The sequence below is a fragment of the Lepidochelys kempii genome, chromosome 3 (genome assembly GCF_965140285.1).
Source record: "Lepidochelys kempii isolate rLepKem1 chromosome 3, rLepKem1.hap1, whole genome shotgun sequence".
NCBI lineage: Eukaryota > Metazoa > Chordata > Testudines > Cheloniidae > Lepidochelys > Lepidochelys kempii.
Genome location: NC_136382.1, coordinates 186,259,245 through 186,279,413, shown reverse-complemented (window position 1 = coordinate 186,279,413; position 20,169 = coordinate 186,259,245). Strand labels below are relative to the sequence as shown.

The window sequence follows — 20,169 nt, the reverse complement described above, 5'->3', positions numbered from 1 at the left end:
CAGGGTTCAAAAAAGAACTAGATAAATTCATGGAAAATAGGTCTGTCATAAATATAAAGGGAAGGATAAACCCCTTTGAAATCCCTCCTGGGCAGGGGAAAGCTCCTCTCACCTGTAAAGGGTTAAGAAGCTAAAGGTAACCTCGCTGGCACCTGACCAAAATGACCAATGAGGAGACAAGATACTTTCAAAAGCTGGGAGGAGGGAGAGAAACAAAGGGTCTGTGTGTCTGTCTATATTCTGTCTTTGCCGGGGATAGACCAGGAATGGAGTCTTAGAACTTTTAGTAAGTAATCTAGCTAGGTACGTGTTAGATTATGATTTCTTTAAATGGCTGAGAAAAGAACTGTGCTGAATAGAATAACTATTTCTGTCTGTGTATCTTTTTTGTAACTTAAGGTTTTGCCGAGAGGGGTTCTCTATGTTTTGAATCTAATTACCCTGTAAGGTATCTACCATCCTGATTTTACAGGGGGAATTTCTTTATTTCTATTTACTTCTATTTTTATTAAAAGTCTTCTTGTAAGAAAACTGAATGCTTTTTCATTGTTCTCAGATCCAAGGGTTTGGGTCTGTGGTCACCTATGCAAATTGGTGAGACTTTTTATCCAACATTTCCCAGGAAAGGGGGGTGCAAGTGTTGGGAGGATTGTTCATTGTTCTTAAGATCCAAGGGTCTGGGTCTGTAGTCACCTAGGCAAATTGGTGAGGCTTTTTACCAAACCTTGTCCAGGAAGTGGGGTGCAAGGTTTTGGGAAGTATTTTGGGGGGAAAGACATGTCCAAACAGCTCTTCCCCAGTAACCAGTATTAGTTTCGTGGTGGTAGCGGCCAATCCAAGGACAAAGGGTGGAATATTTTGTACCTTGGGGAAGTTTTGACTTAAGCTGGTAAAGATAAGCTTAGGAGGTTTTTCATGCAGGTCCCCACATCTGTACCCTAGAGTTCAGAGTGGGGGAGGAACCTTGACAAGGTCCATCAATGGCTATTAGCCAGGGTGGGCAGGAATGGTGTCCCTACCCTCTGTTTGCCAGAAGTTGGAAATGAGCAACAGGAGATGGATCACTTGATGATTACCTATTCTGTTCATTTCCTCTGGGGCACCTGGCACTGGCCACTGTCAGAAGACAGGATACTGGGCTAGATGGATCTTTGGTCTGACCCATTTCAGAGGAACAGCCGTGTTAGTCTGTATTCGCAAAAAGAAAAGGAGTACTTGTGGCACCTTAGAGACTAACCAATTTATTTGAGCATGAGCTTTCGTGAGCTACAGCTCATGAAGTGAGCTGTAGCTCACGAAAGCTCATGCTCAAATAAATTGGTTAGTCTCTAAGGTGCCACAAGTACTCCTTTTCTTTTTGGTCTGACCCAGTAGGGCCATTCTTATGTTCTTATCGATATTGGTCTAGATGGGTCAATATGAACACAGAGGTTGAAGATCAAGACAATTAAAGGAGTTCAGAAGGTCTGCAGAAGGTTTAGCCAAAGCTCAGAAGTAGGGGGTCAAACACTTTCCAGGTTCCATCTTGCTGCCACAGGTGGTAAGAGGGAACTCTGGGAGGGGAGCAGCCACCGCCTCAACCTTTATGCCCTCACATGGGAACACAAAGAAGCACAGGATATGTGCCTCGCCTCAGTGCACACAGTTCCTCAAAAAATTCTGGTCTCTCACATGAGGCATATGCATGCATACAGTGGAATACACACTGACACATTCTCGAAGAACAAAACTTCCTTTGGACATGTGTAAACTGTCTGGATTATAAGTGTTTTGGAGAGGGTCTACCTACTGATTTTGGAGTGTAATCAACTTTTGTTCAGTGCTCCCAGCAAACAGTGCTCCCTTATAGGAAGTGGGTCTCAGTTTATAGAAGATATAATTTCTGGGAATCTCTCCATGAGAAATACAAATGAAAAGGTTGAACTGAGTTAACAGTACATTATTGCTTTTTTTTGTTGATTATTGTTTTCTACTGAATAAACAGTGATTAATAACTCTGAGTTTTGACTTGTCCGCAGGTAGACCTTTATGTATGAAAAGAATTTTGTGATGACAAGTAATGGGGTTACACCTTGGAACTTATGTCATGAGAAATAATTAATAGTATAGTCTACAACAGCTGTGGTTTTGGGCCTTATTCTCCACTGCATTATTCCAGATTTACAACACTGTAATGCCATGAAATCAAAGGGAGCAGATGGGTGCCAGGCATTTTTGACAATAAGGTCACTTATTTGGGCACTTAACTGAGGAGTTAGGAGCCTATCTTTATGCACCTGTATTTAAAACCTTGGCCCTGTTGTTTAGCATGGAAGTTTAAGGGCAGGTTTAGTGTTACCATTGGTGTCTTGTATAGATTATGCCTGTCCCTGGCAAGAATAATCTGCATGGGGTTTCTGCAAGAGGCAGAGACTGGATAAGATTCTGGTCTCACATTAAGAAAAGGAGTACTTGTGGCACCTTAGAGACTAACCAATTTATTTGAGCATAAGCTTTCGTGAGCTACAGCTCACTCACATTAACACTCCATTTTCAGGCTAATGCACATCTGCGTGTGCCCTTAAAATCAAATTCGGCCATTAACTTGTTCCCTAATGAACACATAGAAAGGACTATACAGTGTCATCACAAGCTATATTACTACAGTATGTCACATATAACATCATGGGAAATTTTTTTATATAAAATCTCATAACAAAATTAAAATATTTAATTTTTCTAAATTAACTGCTCAACTGCTAAATAATTTAAGTATTGGAAATAAAAAACACATCAGGCGATGTCCCAGGTAAGCACTAATATTCCAAAGGATATTTATTATGGGACAAATCCCAGTTCAAGAAGACCCCTGCAATGCTCTGAGCACCATTTAAAAGTCCCAAGTTAAGGGTTTAAGTGTGGAATAAGGGTTCACAGAGCCTTGCATAGGTCATCCACATTGGAGTGAATTTCATCCAAACTAGCATTGATACTTTCAGGTTTTAATAAAAAATTATTGAAATTTCATAACAAGCAATTTGAACTCACAGCTCCGAAGGCAACAGAAAGCATGGTTTGCATTTTGGCATCTTCCCTGGATCCAACAACTCCTTTTTTATAAAGTAAAGCACTGCCGGCTAGTGTCCAGAACTTCATGTGTTTTACCCCAGCAGATACAAACTGAGTGTCTGAATCTGGGCGGAACTCTACAACAAATATTCTCTCCAGATGTCCTCCTCTGCTAGCCACTTTAGCCCCTGTTTTAAATTAAGAAGACATTAAAAATAATGCTAAAGTTACCTGCAAAATTAATCTTCCATGTGCTTTTATAAAAATAAGTTGACTGGTGCTACTGGATAACTTAGGGCACTACTTTCCAGACACCAAAGGATGAGTCCCTGTTCAGGAAAAGAAATAAACACACCCACCTTGCACCATTGCTTAATTTATCTTAATTTATACATCTTGCAAGCCCCCTGACCCTGGCTAACCCTTCACAACACCCACACTTAGGAAACGTTGATGTGCGGACAAATGGATCCTACTTTCAAAATTCTTTGGCTCTGGGTACATGCAGTGTATGCATACCAATAGTGGAATACACATAGGGACCAGTACTCAAAGAAGAACACCAGTTTAGGGGCCACTCTACCTTGATAGTATGAGCCATGCCATGAACTGCTAACTGCAAGCATGCCAGGTCAAAACACTAAAAAATACAATCAGAACCATTTGAGACATGGCCCCTTTAAGACTGCAGTACCTATAAGTCAAATGCAATTAAAACTTTGGGGTTTAAGGGTTTTAGTCCATACCAAATACAAAGAAAATACTTTTTAATATCAGGCTTGTGGAGAAGAACCTCATAGGGATGGATATGCAGGAGCACTGTTCCCTCTAAGCTGTGCTGGTGTGCGTGTGCACACAGATCCTAAACCCCGTGCACACAGCGAAACACCGCACGCACAAAAATTTGCACAGAAGCACAACGATTTGCACAGAAGAAATTTTCTGAGCACATGGCCTGTCAAAAATTAGAGGGAACATTGTGCAGGAATGGGAAAAATAGTGGCAGGATGAGTGAATTGCCCTGGTTGTGAGTGATTACATACAGACTCTCAGCCTGATGGGAATTATTATCACTGATCTACTTACTGCATGGTTGAAAACTAAATCTTATGGATCCATTAAGATCACTGAACCATTGTGTCTCCTGACCTGGTCAGTCTGACAGATACAGGAATTTCCTTCAATATTTATGTGAGATCTTATTGAATTAAGTTTAAATAGCTTTGGAGTCTATTGGATTATAAATACAAAGTTTATATATTATTGTGGGATTGTATGTAACTTCTCTAGGGAGGAGAGCTGGACAATATAAACCCTAAGAAGTGTTATAAGCTTCAAAGAACTAGAATAGATTCTACTTAATAGGAACCAACTATTGACACCTTATTAATTAGTTGACAAGTTGTCAAGATACTTGACAAGAAGTCAAGAACTTCCAATTCACAGCAACATTTTGCTGGGAACAAATCTTGTCCTATTGACTTTAATGGTAATGGGATTTGGATATTAGCAATGGCGGGCCTCTTAGTAACAATATTTTTTGGAAGATAGGAGCAGTGCTTCCTTCTGGGGCTGCAGCCCCACAAACCTGCCTGCGCACAGAGACTGCACAGGAAGTAAAGGGCTGTGGGCTTGGAGAGGAGGCTGTGGGCAGGGCAGTAGTATAGAGGGGCTGCAGCCCAGGTGCTGGAGCTGCACAGTACATCTCCAAGCTGTGTCCTGCCAAGGAGGGAGGGAGGGGAAGGCTGCACCAAAGGAAGGACGTGCTGAGCCCCAAACCCCAGACAGTGTAGGAAGTATGGAGCCCCCAGCTCCCCATGTCTCTGTAGAAAGCCCCAGCATCTGGGCTGCAGGTCCCGCTCACTGCTGCTGCCCTGCCTGCAGGCAGGCTTGCAAGGCTCCTGCCAGGGAAGACATGTCCCAGAACTTCCTTTCCTGACTAAAGCCCCGCAAATCTTCTGTCTGCATATTAGCAACTGCTGGAATTGCAGTTTTTTGCTGGCAAATGAGGGGTTACTGAGGGGAGAGGAATCATTTTTTTAAACAATACTCCAGACAAGAAGGAACTTTTGGGACAATGTTAAATGGGTGTTCTAGGAAATACCCGGAGGGAGAGGAATGCATATTCCCACCTCGGGACTCAACCTTGTTTGAGGTTTTGCCCTGAGGAGAGAACCATTGTCTGACTGATTCAGTCTCTGAAGATCAAAGACCCAAACAGTCTAAAGGCCAACCTATGCATAGGTGTTCTTGTTCTGAGCAAAATGCTGTTATGAACTTGTAAACACAGAAAACCCCTGTGTGGGGTTTGAAGGACTGATCACCTACTAGAGCCCTTGCTGGAGCAGGGGGTAAGCTTATTAGCATGTGTGTAGGTTTGTTTATTGTTTTTAGTATATTTTATATGTAAAACTTTCATTTTATGAATAAATGTGCTTGCTTAGCTGTGTGGTAACATACAACTATGGTAATTATTCTGTTTATAGCCTCTGGAGAGAAAGCAAAGTTCAGACACAGGCCTTTTTAGGTAGTCTGGCTTGCTGGGGAACTCACAGTATAGGCAGGGAACTGTGCAGCTGAGGAAAACCCTGGTCAGAAGAGAGAGAGACATGGGTCTCTGCCCAAGAGAGCTGAGGAGCTGGGAGCCTAAGTGGTTGCTCTTGCTGGACCATGTTAAAAAATACAAGTGCAGTTGCCCTGAACTGTGACACTCTGGAGCACCATTAATTAAGCCATACAGGAGCCTCACTCCATAATAAATGAAGGAATCAACAATTTCTAGTGTATGGTCTTCTCCTAGAGCTAAGATCAGAAGGCCAGTAGTTTCTTGTGCAGTGAGTGGCAAAGAGATCCATTTTCCACATCTCTCACTGGAAGATCTGACGAAAACTTCCCTGATTTAAGGACCACTAATGAGGTTCTATTAATTACTGAGAGAGTCTGCAGTCACATTCTTCTTCTCTGCTAGATAAGTGGAAACCAGGAATTGTATTACAGAACAGAGCCCTCTCCCACACCTATTGGGTTTCTTGACACATGATGTACAGGGCCAGCTCCAGGCACCAGCTTTCCAAGCAGGTGCTTGGGGCGGCATTTAGAATGGGTCGGCAGTCAGTGTCCCGCAGCAGCAATTCGGCAGCAGCTCCACTGCCCTTCCCGCCGCGGCAGCTTTTGGTGGCAGCTCTGCCGCTGTAGTGGCGGTGGCAATTCGGCGGCGGCTGCTTGGGGCGGCAAAATCGGGAGAGCTGCCCCTGATGATGTATATCCTTGTATATGTATATCCTTGTATAAGCTAAATTTCACCTTGATGATAGTTATATGAATTTATTGAAGATAGAATGGACCACTTAGTACAGAAGAGTTGTCGTCTGATTTATCTGTGTCACACATGGGGCTAATCACAAAGTCTTGACGGACAAAGTAAATAATTGCAAATAATAAAGAGCTGGGGCTCTAGATTTACCTTCTTGCCACCTCCACACAGTGATAGTATGTTCTGGATCAACTCCTACTGACACCAGAAGTTTGCCAGTAGCACTGAAGTTAATATAGTTGACCCCTTTGGCATGGAAGCAGCGCAGCATAGAAAGACTCTGCTTATTCATAGCATCCCATACATGAATAGAAGGAGTTGTACCTTAATGCAAAGATATGCATTAAAATGGAATTAATTCAATTTGTGAAGGCTTCAATATAAAATAAGCATTTTCAAGAACGGCATTTAAACAGACATTTAAAAACATTTTTTAAAAGATTAAGAACCACACAACTCAAAAAAAAGAAGAAGCTTGTAATAGCTTATGAAACATAGGAGAAAATTACTGTAGTTCATGAAATAAGACAAATTCTAAATGATCAACAAAACACTCATGGAGAGCCTCATGCAAAATAAACTGTCTGTTGATGTTTTTACTTGTATCTGCAATTCACACAGATACAACCAGGTAACATGAAACTTTTACATAATTGCGTTGATTAGAACTCACAAAACAGCCTTACCTGGAAATTCTGTTATGTCACCTGCATTGTGAGAGTAACAGCAAATGAGGAAGAACCAAGGGAAAACGATAGCTGAAATAAGTCATGTTTCTAATGCTGAACTCAGCATCAGCACCAGAAGGAAGCACAAAATTAAAAATTTGAAAATGGATATGGATTAAATAAACAAAATAAAAAAAGCAGGAATATCATTGATGTTCTTTAGGAACACTGTCTTTTATACACAAATATAAAACGATAACCAACAATATTGATTGCTTTTCCTGTTTTAATTAAGGCATTTAATGCTAGAGCTATGCAGGCTTTTTTACATTAAGTGATTTTTACACTAAAATGTGTCGATATTTTATGTAGGATATTGACTAAAAGTCAGACACACTGATTTTATGGGTTCTTTAAACAATGACAGAAAAGAAGAAAGGAGCTGTTCTGCAAAATTTGTTTTTTTCATGCCATCCCATCACAGGAATCTAGTTGAGAAAAATGTACAAGTATTTTATTCTAAGGAACATGTGAGTATAACAGTTCCTAAACATATTTTTTAAAGGACTCGGAAAAAGTATGCAATTTGGGTTCTATTTCAAAATTTAGGACATGATAGTATAAGCTATCTCCAAGATACTATGAATGAATGTTTTCCAAATATAAGAAATTGAAACTTAGGTTCCAATCCTGTAAGGGTATATACTCAAATGAGTAGTCCTAATGAAGTCATGGGCAAGGGTTACTCTGATGAGAGTTCCATGAAAATGCCCTTTTGACCCCAAATATCAGAAGAGCAATGCAGGGTGAGATTCTCCTTTCACTTAAACTGGTGACTTCAGTTGGACTACGCACATGAGTAAAATTACACACAAGCTTAAATCTTTGTAGGACTGAGCTCTACTTTAGCATTGTTGCATGAACTACAGAGTCAACTATTCTGTCAGATGAGATCTTAAGTTAAACACACGATGCTTTCTGTGGGCATTAAAGATTCCACTGCACTTTTTGTAAATGTTCTTATATTTCTCTTATCCTCAATGTTGTGCAGCATGCTGTGCTATGGTTCACTCCGGAAGTGAATGCATTTCAGAGAGCTCATATATAGCTAGTGTGTAATGAACTTTGGGACCCTTCAGGATAAAAAGTGTTATATACATGTAAATTATTATTATAGAATATTATTAATGAATTTAACTGGACACTGTGGAGTCACCTGAATAACATAGAGGCAGACAGAGTGAAAACAATAGGGAAAAGGCATTTTTCTTTTTAAATGTTATAAAAACCCTGAGAATAAGAAGGCAACAGCAAACAGAATGTGTCTGTTTTTTGCTGAACTCTTTTCCCCTAAAGTATAAAATAACATTTGCTCCTGTCCTGAAACCTTTTTATTTTGAGTTTTAGCCCAGGATGCATTTACAGGCAAGTTCTAATCTTCTATAAATAGCATGTGAATTTTAATAACAAAACAATGAATAAAGAAACTGCAAAATCTTCCTTTGCAATAGCACACTAGGTACTCTTTTGACAGAAGTAAAAAACTGTAAAAGTTTTTTTGAATATTTTTCCTAATATTAATATTTGAACTTGAATTTCAAATAAGGCTAATAGATAGCTAAATATATTTTCCCTACCTTTGAGCCTGCTCAATAACCAAATTTGTATTAATTTCAATGAGAACTGATCATGCTCAGAACCTCACAACTGATAAGGACAATTTGTCAAGGTGTTGATATACTGACATTTCCCTGTCTCACTGTTAAGTTTCATTAGTATAAAAGTTATGGGTTTGAGTCTTCTCCCACTTACTGTGGTGTAAAATCAGGAATAACTGTGCAAATTTCAGTGGAGTTACTTACAGCAGTGTTAAATCAGCTTAAGTGAAAAGGGAAATCAGACCCTATTTTTCTATCTTGAAGCTTGCATCTGAAGGGCCTTGATCATGCAGCTCTTAGTCCTGTGAGTAACCCATTGGAACCACTCATGTGAGTAAAGATTACTCACATAAGTATGATTTCAGAATTGGGCCTTAGGAGCTCAAACTGTTTTTTACTACTAAAGGGAGTTCATTGCAGTTTTCTCTTATTCTGCTTCACTTTCTGAGGTTTTATGAAGGTGGTTTCATTGTAATGCTTTCATTGTTCAGTAATGTCTTTGTTATACTACAGAACAGTGGCTTGGTGGGAGCAGTCCTATTCAATTTTTTTTCTTTTTCACATTATTATAACACATGATGTCCCATGATCTAAAATTCAGTGACTCACAATCAGAGATGACAGACAGATTTAAATAATAAGAAAATGCCGAAAATTGGTGATTTCATTAAGAGTGAAAGGATAATCTTGGGAAAGTAACTCTGATAATTCCCAGATTCCTAAATATGAACGCACCCAGCCCCAATTAATCAGTCCCCCTGATAAATTTTAAGTAATACTTTGTTAATATGGAGAATCACTTACCAATCTGACTGGTAGCCACAACGTTTTTATATTTCGGGTGCTGGTTCACAGTGAGGCAGAGAATATCATCAGTATGCTCCAGGTAGAAACTCTGACTTCCTAAGAAAATTCAATTACGTTTTTATTAAAAATAGTATTTCAGCAATGGCAGTGAAGAATTTTTCTAACAATCTATTGCTATGGGCCACACTAAATGATCAAGGGAAGGGATGGAAGGCAGGGCAATCATTACTTAAAATACAGCACAAACCTGCTATAAACAGAGTTTTAAAACTGTTCACAAAAAGGATGTTTGCTCTTTTTCAAATAGTTACAACCAGGGATGACTAGGGAGCAGCCAAGGCAAGGACAGGGCAAGGACAAAGGTGAACAATGCATAACTCAGATCTCTCTCTTAAGTGGAAAAACCTGTGAGAGGGGGTCAGAGGAACACTAAAGCTTTGTGAAGTTCATTTAGCAAATTATCCCCTCAAGGATGGAGAGGGAAAACAGTGTAGATAGGATAATGCCTCCCAACCACACAGATACTGGGGATGCACTGGAAAGGACATTCCCAAAGTGATGGAGACACAATGGCTCAGATGGCACTCCTTTCTTCCTAGCAGGAAGATCCTTAGGATGTACTGCTGAAATTATCTTGGTTCCCTCTAGCTACTCAGTAGCAGTTACAGACTGGGGCCTTGTCTGCACTACAGAATTTTGTTGACAAAACAGTGGAGGTATACACACTATAATGCTCCTTCCACTGACAAAACTCTCCTGCTTTTCCAACAAAATAAAACGACCTCAACAAGAGGTATAGAGCTTTTTGTGGAAAAGTTACATCGACAAAGTGTCAGTGTATACACTGCGCTTGGCTATGTTGCTGTAAATGGCCTTCAGGAGGTGTCCCACAATGCCCACCCTGACCATGCTGGTCAGCAGTTTGATCATCCACCCCTGCCCCTCTAAAGGCCTGGGAATTTTTAAAATTCCACTACCTGTTTGCTTGGCATGGACAGCTCACATCACAACTTCCCAGCTGACTATGGTCTACACAGAAAATACTGTCCTGTTTGAAGCACACCTGAGTTGTTGGATCTGCTGGTACTGTGGGGAGAGAAGGGTGTGCAGTCCCAGCTCTATTCCAGCCATAGGAACTTTGATACCTATGGTCAGATTTCTCATGGCTTGTTGAATAAGGGCTAGAAACAGGAAACACATCAGTGCTGTGCAAAGATAAATGAGCTGGGGCAGGCGTACCAGAAGGCAAGGGAGTCAAACTGTTGCTCTGGTACTGTGCTGAAGACCTGCCACGCAGTCGTTTCCCCAGGAATTGAAATTAGGGGGGGTGTTCGAATTTATGGGGGTGCGTGTGTCAGGGCTGATGAGGGGTGACACTGTGAGGGTGAAGGTGGGCTGTATGGCATCATAGTAAAAACTGAAAAATGTTTCATGACCATTTTATTAGATTTAATACAAATTAAAGTTGGCTACTCAAGCCTTCTATGAAGCACTATGTCTACATCCTTCTTGGTTTCTTGTTATAATTTTTCAGAACTCTGTTAAAGAACTTCTTGAATGCAATGCGTTCATCTTTGGTGGCTTCTCATGAGTCCGGTACTTCCATTCCTTCAATTGATATACTCATTAGTTCATTCACATGATCAGGCAGAGGGTGACTTCTTTCAGAACACAAAATTCTATTCAATGATGAAAAAGAACGCTCAACTGCAGCTGTTGTGACTGGGAGTAGCAAGAGATGAATTCCTACTTCTTTCATCCCAGGAAACAGAACACAAAGATCAGGTCGAGCCACTAGTGATGATAAAAAAGAAGTTGAAGTCAAATCTTCATTCATTCGTCATATGATATTCCACTCTGTGTTCAAATTCTCTATTCTGTCCTGATCACATGGCAGGCCCATTGCTGGTAGTGCCTCATTCCACTCACCTGTTGGTGTTGTATAGGACAGGCATCTGTAAAAGTTACCTAGAGGTTGAGTAGAGTCTAGAAGTCGCTGTTGTAGATTTTTAAGAATCAAGTCTGTGTACTTTTTCAGTTGTCTTAACAAACACTTCTTGTCTTCTTCACTTAAGGATTCAATATAAATGCCTTCATTAGTCAACTTCTGGACTGAAGTCTTTGCTTCTTCCAGTACTTTTTCAATGGATAGCTCTCTGATTGATCCAAATGTAGCTTCTATTGTTGGACAAAAATCTACTACTGTTGTAGCAGATGCCTGGATGGCACTGTTTAATGACCCAAGTGGTTTTAACGGTAGACTTACGAGATAGAGAGTGGCAATAGTCTTCTCTAAACGTAGTAGCAAAAGTAATCCACCAGCCTCGCTACTTAGATCCATCTCATCTTGGTAGATAATTTCCAAAGCCAGTAATAATGGATGGAGTAATTTTAAGACAACAGCCAAGGATCACTCATGAGAAAGCCAGGGGTTTTTCCCAGGTTGGACTAATTTGAACTTCAGTCCCAGTGTACCTTCTATATTTTCCAAGATATTCAGTCTTTTTGGACTCATGCTGAAGAAATAACATAATGAAGACATTAAACTTATAGCTTTTTAAATGTCTTTTTAAGATTCTGCAGCTCCTACTAGTGCTAGTTGGAGTAGATGGCCTCTGCAGTGTGCAAAGGAGAGATTAGGGTTACACTTTTCTCTGAGCAAAGCTTGTACTCCACCATGTCTTCCAGAGAAGTTTGTAGCTCCATCAAATGCCAAGCAGCCATCTGTTTGGGGTCCAACTGACAAGCATTTAACTCTTCTAAGATGTGGGTTGTCACAGATGCAGCCGATGTGTCTTCTATAATTTGAACATCTAGAAATGCATCTACTGGCCTACCCCTGATATCAAAATAACATACACAAGGACTTAATACTTGATGCCAATTTGCATCGGTGCATTCATTAGCCATGTATGCAGTTTTTTTGAATGTGGTGAGAGAGAGAGTTCTTCACTTTTTCAACTGTTGAGTCTTTCACTGTTGCACCGCATGCTTCTAGCCAGTCAGTTGAGTTTCTTGCAGAAAGATAGTGAGCATTTGCTGGTCTTGTTCGGAACCAGTGTTCAACTTCAGGATGAACAAGTGACAATGCACTTAACATTGGCCTCCAGTTTGTGGTGTGTGGTATCTCTTGCTTAAATAGAAAGTAGGATGCCACAGCCATGTTTGTTTGCATGAACTGTGTTGTGTCTCCAGTATTCTTAACAGCCTCATTAAGTACTTCTAAAATTGGCTTTGAAAGTGGGCTTATAAAGCTTTCTGTATGTTGATGCACTCCAGAGGCCGGTGTTGAAAGCTTATAAAGCTTTCTGTATGTTGATGCACTACAGAACTGTGTTGCCCAAGTGATAGATTTTGGCTGGGGTTGGGTTACAAATCACTTGAATGTGGGGGGGGGGGGAATGAAATGTTGTTGTTCTTATTGTATGAGTAAAGGGCAGTAGAACTGTACTTAGCCTGTGCTGATTGAGGGCATCAAGAGAGAGGGTGGGGACCTGTCCCTCTCCACTGTTTAAAGACAGAGCTGATTAGGCTTCATAGATAGTCTTTTGTTCTGTTAAGTGACCACTGCAGCTGAAATCACTGATAATCAGGTCTACGTGCTTAGTCCTGCTGTGGGGACAGTGTTTCTGTGGAAGACACAGCCCAGACTGCACTAGTGAGGTTCCCCCACTGAGAGCTCAGCTGAAATCACTGAGAGCTGGGTGGAACCTCAAGAAACCAACTTGCAGAGGTCACAGTGGCAGTTGGCAGCCGGAGGTGACTGCGCAGGGCCATTGGCAACAGAGTGGTGGAGTGAACTGTGGCACAACAAACAGCAGTGGCCAGAGCGAACAGTGAGCAGCTGGAGGAACGAGCAAGGTACCTGCTTGCCCTCCACCTGGGAGGTGTACTCACGTGAAAGCTCCTCTGAACTCTGAGTCTCCACTGACCAAGGACAACACCAGTGAGTGGGGTACGGTGGAAGGAAAAGTGAGGGGCACATTAAATAAACATTTGTTTGTTGGACTATATTTTAGTGATTTTGCTCTAGAATGCTAGATTTGTGACTGGAAATGGAAACTTATATAAATATGTTTTCTAGTCGGCCAAGATTTTTAAAATGCATTATTTGCCAAGGTTGTTATCTCACATCATTGCTATCTTGAGAGGTCATTATGTTGGGGAGTTTCTGTACTAAACATTTTTATTATCATAATTAATTTTTACATAAGAATGGTCATACTGGGTCAGACCAGTGGTCCATATAGCCCAGTATCCTGTCTTCCGACAGTGGTCAAGGCCAGGTGCTTCAGAGGGAATGAACAGAACAGGTAATCATCAAGTGATCCATCCACTGTTGCCCATTCCCAGCTTCTGGCAAACAGGCTAGGGACACTCAGAGCATGGATAATAGCCACTGATGGACCTATTCTCCAGGAATTTATCTAGTTCTTTTTAAAATCCTGTTATAGTTTTGGTCTTCACAGCATCCCCTGGCAAAGAGTTCCACGGGTTGACTTTATGTTGTGTGAAGAAGTACTTCCTTTTGTTTTTTTAACACCTGTTGCCTATTAATTTCATTGGATGACTGCTAGTTCTTGTGTTATGTGAAGGATTAAATAACATTTCATTATTCACTTTCTTCATACCAGTCAAGATTTTATAGACCTCTATCATATCCCCCCTTAGTTGTCTCTTTTCTAAGCTGAAAATTCCCAGTCATTTTAATCTCTCCTCCTGTTTCATACTCCTAATCATTTTAGTTGCCCATCACTGTACCTTTTCCAATTCCAATATATCTTTTTTTGGGATGAGGTGACCAGATCTGCACACAGTATTCAAGGTGTGCATGTACCATGGATTTATATAGAGGCAATATGATATTTTCTGTCTTATTATCTATCCCTTTCTTAATGATTCCCAACATTCTGTTTGCTTTTTTGACTGCCGCTGCAGTGGATGTTTTCAGAGAACTATCCACAATGACTCCAAGATCTCTTTCTTGAGTGGTAATAGCTAATTCAGACTCCATCATTTTGTATGTATAGCTGAGATTGTTTTCCAATGTGTATTACTTTGCATTTATCAACCTTGAATTTCATCTGCCATTTTGTTGCTCAGTCACCCAGTTTTGTGAGATCCCTTTGTAACTCTTTGCAGTCTGCCTGGGACTTAACTATCTTGAATAGTTTTGTATCATCTGCAAATTTTGCCACCTCACTGTTTACCCATTTTTCCAGATCATTTATGAATATGTTGAACAGTAATGGTCCCACTACCGACCCCTCAGGGATACCACTATTTATCTCTCTCCATTCTGAAAACTGATAATTTATTCCTACCCTTTGTTTCCCATCTTTTAACCAGTTACTTATCCATGAGAGGACTTCCCTCTTATCCCATGATGGCTTACTTTTCAAAAGTCAATTTAAATTAAATACATTTTTTTAAAATTTATATTTTTTTAGAAATCTAGACCTGTTATGTGTTTTGGTGTAACTTGCATTATCCTTATGTTAAATTTCCATTATCCTAACAAAACATTTACTTTATTCATATCTCTTTTATATGTTGCAGGTCAAAGTGAAAATGAAAAGACAAAAAAACCCAACAATTTTTCCACTCAAAGGCCTCAAAACCTAACCAAGGTGAAGAATACATCAAGAACCAAGAATATATCAACATGGCATCTTAAGATTCAAGTGGTATCTCTACATCCGACCAGCCCGAAGCACAAATACAGCTACCTACTGAAGAAGCAGTGTCTCCAAAACCTAAAGGCATTCCCCATGTTTGTCGGTCAAAGTGTTCCCGTTTATTGAAGTTACAAAAGATGGCTACTGGTGCTCCTCTTGTAAAAAAGCTTATGAAGAAGGAAAGCTTCCCAATGCTATAATTGGTAAAAGTGGAGCAGCTTGGTTTGTCAAACTGATCATCAAAGCCGATGCTGACAAACTACGTGAAAAGGCTGCAAAATTGTTTGCTGGATACTTAGGTAGATTAGGTGTGAATGTAAATGCAATCTGGTCCTGAAGCCTTTCCCCCTAGCCCCAGCTCATTGCTAGCTGTCAGGGAGAGCTCATTTAGACTTTGCTTACAAATCATCATTTGAAATTATTAGGTTGGCCAACATCACCGAAATGAATGCACGGACATTGTCATAAAAAACAACAGCTGTATAAGGAAGCTAGTCCATGTTCATACTTTTCAAATCTATTATACTTTTTCAGATACACGTATTTTATCATACACTGTATATGCTTTTAAAATGTGTATTAATGTTTCAAATTTCCAAACAGTCACTAAATTGGCATGTAACTAGTTCACAAAACTGGGGGTGGGGGGTGTTGGGGAAATTCGGGGGGGTGTAGGGAAATCACAGTTGGATGCTCGGATCCTCAGCAGTGACCCCACCTCCACCACCAAGAGACCCAGGATACTTTGGGGGGAGAAGGGGGCTGGAGACAGTGGACAGTTGACTCAATGCTGAGGATGAAGCGGTGGAAGAGGAGGTCGAGTTGGAAAACAAGATGGGACAGGTGACAGGCTTGTTCGGTACTATGGTGAGCCTGGACCTCTTCTAGATCCAGGAGGGTTTGAGCCAGTCCAGCACTCCATTTATGGTGCACATGATGCAGGAGAGCGGAGCTGTGGTAACTGGTCTTTTTGAGTTGATGCTGCTCAGTTACATGAGGTAGAGCTTTGCTTTGTTATATGATAGAAGTGGGTTAAGGGATAGAAATGTACAAGACTAGATGCGCTTGCACATTCCCCTATGCAGCTATGCAGTAGGATGGAACATGTATTAATGCACACTGAGATTTCACGGGAATCCTGCAGAGAGATCTCTAGGACACTTTTCTGGAGGTACTTGCCAATCCTCTGCTGAAGGTTCCCTGGCAGAGCTGCTTTGTTCCTTCCCCCAATAAGGAAAACTTTCCCATGCCAATTGGCAATCACCTGTGCAGGGACTGAAGCAGCCACAATGAGCAGCATATGGACCCAGTCTGAAGCCGCATGCATGCAGGAGATGCACCCTTGCTTACCCTCAGGACTGGCTTCAGTGACCCTGCCTGTGGAAAATGGTGGCAGAATTTGTAATTTTATCCCAATGCCTTGCAGTGATCCCCTTAAAAAAACACCTAGACCCTTTGCCCCATCTTGAGCACACACCCCTCCCCCCACCGCCGGGTGAACTCACTATGTTTATGATGTTCACCGAGCTGTGTGCTTGCCAAGGGACAGTGAGAAACTGATTCATATTTTAAAAGAGGTGTATTTTACTGTAATGATTCAATGCTGCAATAACCATCATGGTTCTGTTTCTTGTGTCTCTGCAGATGTGGCCTTCAAGGAACCCCCTACACACCGGTGGAGTGCCTCTGCCAGATAAGGAGGACATGTTTTGAGAGGTGCACCAATCCTCAGACGCCAAAAAACAAGAACACAGGGCATGGAGAGGGACTTGAAATGAAAATTAGAAACTAGAAGGCAGGGCAGTAAGGAGAGCCAGGAGCAAATTTTAATGGGCCAGGCATAGATAATAAAAGTGATGGAGGAGCAAATGGAGATGTTGAAGTCCCTAATCACACTACAGGCAGAATACATGCATGCTCACCCCTCTCCCCCACAGCTGATACGGCACTGCTTGCTATGCCCTCCCCAAACTGCTCCCACCCATTCTTTGCATCTTCCTGGCCCGTCTCAATACCGCATTCACTCCACCCCTTCAGACAGCTTCCAAAATGATTGCTTGAGTTATACACAGCTATTAGAGCCTATATCAGGACACTGCCCTTCACTGTTATCTCTCTTTACACCAAGCGTTTTGTGTGTGTTGTTAATTGGCTTTTAATAAAAACATACTCTCTGAAAGATAATCTTTATTTGTGTCCTACACACGGTGGTTGCTGCTGGAATTAATATACAGTGGCAACTGGAACATTTGCAGACTACAAATTATGGTCAGGAATCATCAAAATTTTCATGCAAGGCAGCATGTTAACAAAGCATGGCAAAATGCTGTATAAAAAGATTTACATTATTGGTGCTCATTGTCAAAATGGTGCCTCAAAGCCTCCTTGATTCAAATAGCCTCCTGTTGTGCCCCTCTAATAGCCTTGGTATCCGGCTGCTCAAAATCAGCTGCCAGGTAATCCGCCTCCGTGCTCCATCCTGGGGGAAACTTTTTACTCTTAGTGTCACAATATTATGGAGCACACAGCAGGCTGCTATGACCATGAGAATATCTTCCCCATTTAGATCAAATCTGCCATAAAGGCAGCCCCAGTGTGCTTTTAATCTGTCAAACGTACATTCAATGGTCATTCTGTACCTGCTCAGTCTATTGTTGAAGTGCTCCTTACTTCTGTCCAGGTTTCCCATGTAAGGCTTCATGAGCCACGGGAGTAAGGGGTATGCTGGGTCTCCCAGGATCACTATGGGCATTTCAACATCCCCCATTGGAATCTTCTGGTTTGGAAAGAAAGTTCCTGCTTGCAGCTTTCTATACAGGCCAGTGTTCCTGAAGATGTATGAGTCATGCACCTTTCCCTGACCACCCTGTGTTGATGTCAATGAAACGACCACAGTGATCCACAAGCACCTGCACTACAATAAAGAAGTACCCCTTTCTATAGATGTACTCCATCACAAGATGGTCTAGGGCCAAGATTGGGATATGCTAGTCCTCTATTACACCACCGCAGTCAGGGAATCCATTGCGGTAAAGCAATCCACTATTTCACACACATTGTCAAGAGTCACAGTCCTTTGTAGCAGGATGTGATTAATGGCCCTGCACACTTGTGTTAACAGAACCCCAACGTTGGGCTTCCAGACTCCAAACCGATATGTGACTGACTGGTAGCAGTCTGGAGTTGCCAGCTTCCACACAGTGATCGCCATGCACTTCTCCACCGAGAGGGCTGCTATCATTCTGGTGTCCTTGTGCCGCAGTGCTGGGGCGAGCTCCACACACATTTCCAGGAAGGTGGCTTTCCGCATCCGAAAGTTCTGCAGCCACCTCTCATCATCCCAGACTTGCACAGTGATGCAATCCCACCACTCTATGCTTGTTTCCTGAGCCCAAAAGCGATGGTCCACCATGTGCAGCTGCTCCATCAATCCAAAAGTGGTGTTTCTTTCCATGGCACACAGCAGATGAAGCATCTCAAATGCCTATTCAGATTGGGTGTTCATGATATACTGCATGAGCATCCACAATGTGTTCATAACAGTAACCCCAACAGTAGAGAGCAGTGCAGGATCCATCCTTCCAGGCAGGTATGGCAGGTGCACAGTAATCAGGGACCACTAAAAATGGCATGAAATGCAGTCGGAAGTCCACGAAATGATGGGACAGAAAAAACATTGAGCCCACTCCCATGATGCACTGTGATCCACTCCATCTTCCCACAACTCCTAGCTGCAGAAGGTGGTGAGTAGCACAGTGGGATAGCTATCCACAGTGCACTGCTCTCACTGTCAATGCTAGCGCACCAAATGCGGATGTGCTCCGCAGACAGAAGGAACATTGTGTGAACATGCACAAGCAATGTAATTATATAGTTTTTTTATTGTTGGTGTAACTTGTGTCGACAAAAACTCTAGTGTAGACAAGGCCTGGGACTGAGAGGGAGTAAATACAGCTAAGAGCAGTATTAACTCCCAAGTGTATTTCTCCATGGAAATCTGGGGGATATGGAAGGGTTGGGGCTGGTGCTTAATTTGTGCCAGGGCTTGCCAAGTCTGAGCCCCGGCACCTCTAGGCTTGGCAGTTCATAGTCCCAGCACCTCTGAGCTTGCCGTGTCAGTTATGAAAGTAAAAAAATTGCTTGAACCTTGGAATCTGATTGCTTGAGCCCCAGCAACTCTTTCATTATAAATTAAGCACTGGTTGGGGCTGTGGAGCATGGCCAGACTTCTCCTTGCTCCTCCTCCTCCTCCTCCTGTTGTTATATGAAGAGAAGGTTGTGTTCTTAGCCTCTCCAAAACACAGCATACACACATTGTGCAAACGGGATGTGATTGTGTTAAAAAAGTAAAATGATACAACAGGTTGGGAGGACTGAGGACTGTTCAGCCCTAGGGTTACCACACGTCTTGGTTTTCCCAGACATTGCCTCTTTTTTGAGCTTCCTTTCTCTCTCTGGGTGGATTTTTCAAACACAGGAAATATCCAGGACATCTGCAGAGCAGACAAGCTGCAGCTCAGAAAGTGGCCCGGTAGGTCCACTCTTTGATTGTTTCCTTCCCTGCATCCACAGCTGATTGGTCCACTCTCCTGAAAGCCACAGCTGCTGTATCCCACCCACCCAGGCCCCAGTTCCCATCCTTGGAGTGGGGGGGTCTTGCAGGAATGTGGTGATTGATGTCTGGTGCTGTGTCCTGAGCTTGTGCTAGCCACCTTGCCACCATGTCAGGGCATGACACTGCCCCCCTCTCCAGTGAGTACCCCGCTACAGGTACCCTCTCTAGCTCCCCCAACTATACTCCCACAGTCTCCCTCTTTTTGGGAACCTGAAATATGGTAACCCTATTCAACTCAACCCTAGGCTCTCTTTTCCTAGAGAGCCACTACCATCTCTCTTATATCCAGGGTGAATTTTAACAAGGGACAGTCACAAATGCTTGCAAGGATTTGCATAACATATCTCACAGGAGCTACATCTGCTCACAGGAACAGGGTGGC

The 20,169-nt window shown here is 41.9% G+C and overlaps 1 protein-coding gene across 1 annotated transcript in view; it reads right to left on the bottom strand.

The window, feature by feature from the left end:
• Window positions 1-20,169, bottom strand: part of EML6 (EMAP like 6) — a 317,359-nt gene that overhangs the window by 23,641 nt on the left and 273,549 nt on the right. Inside the window, exons 33-35 of the mRNA XM_078852321.1 lie at window positions 9,492-9,590; window positions 6,512-6,685; window positions 3,028-3,236 (exon numbers count right to left, since the gene is read on the bottom strand). Coding sequence (XP_078708447.1) covers window positions 3,028-3,236; window positions 6,512-6,685; window positions 9,492-9,590 — 482 coding nt within the window. The remainder of the gene's footprint in view (window positions 1-3,027; window positions 3,237-6,511; window positions 6,686-9,491; window positions 9,591-20,169) is intronic.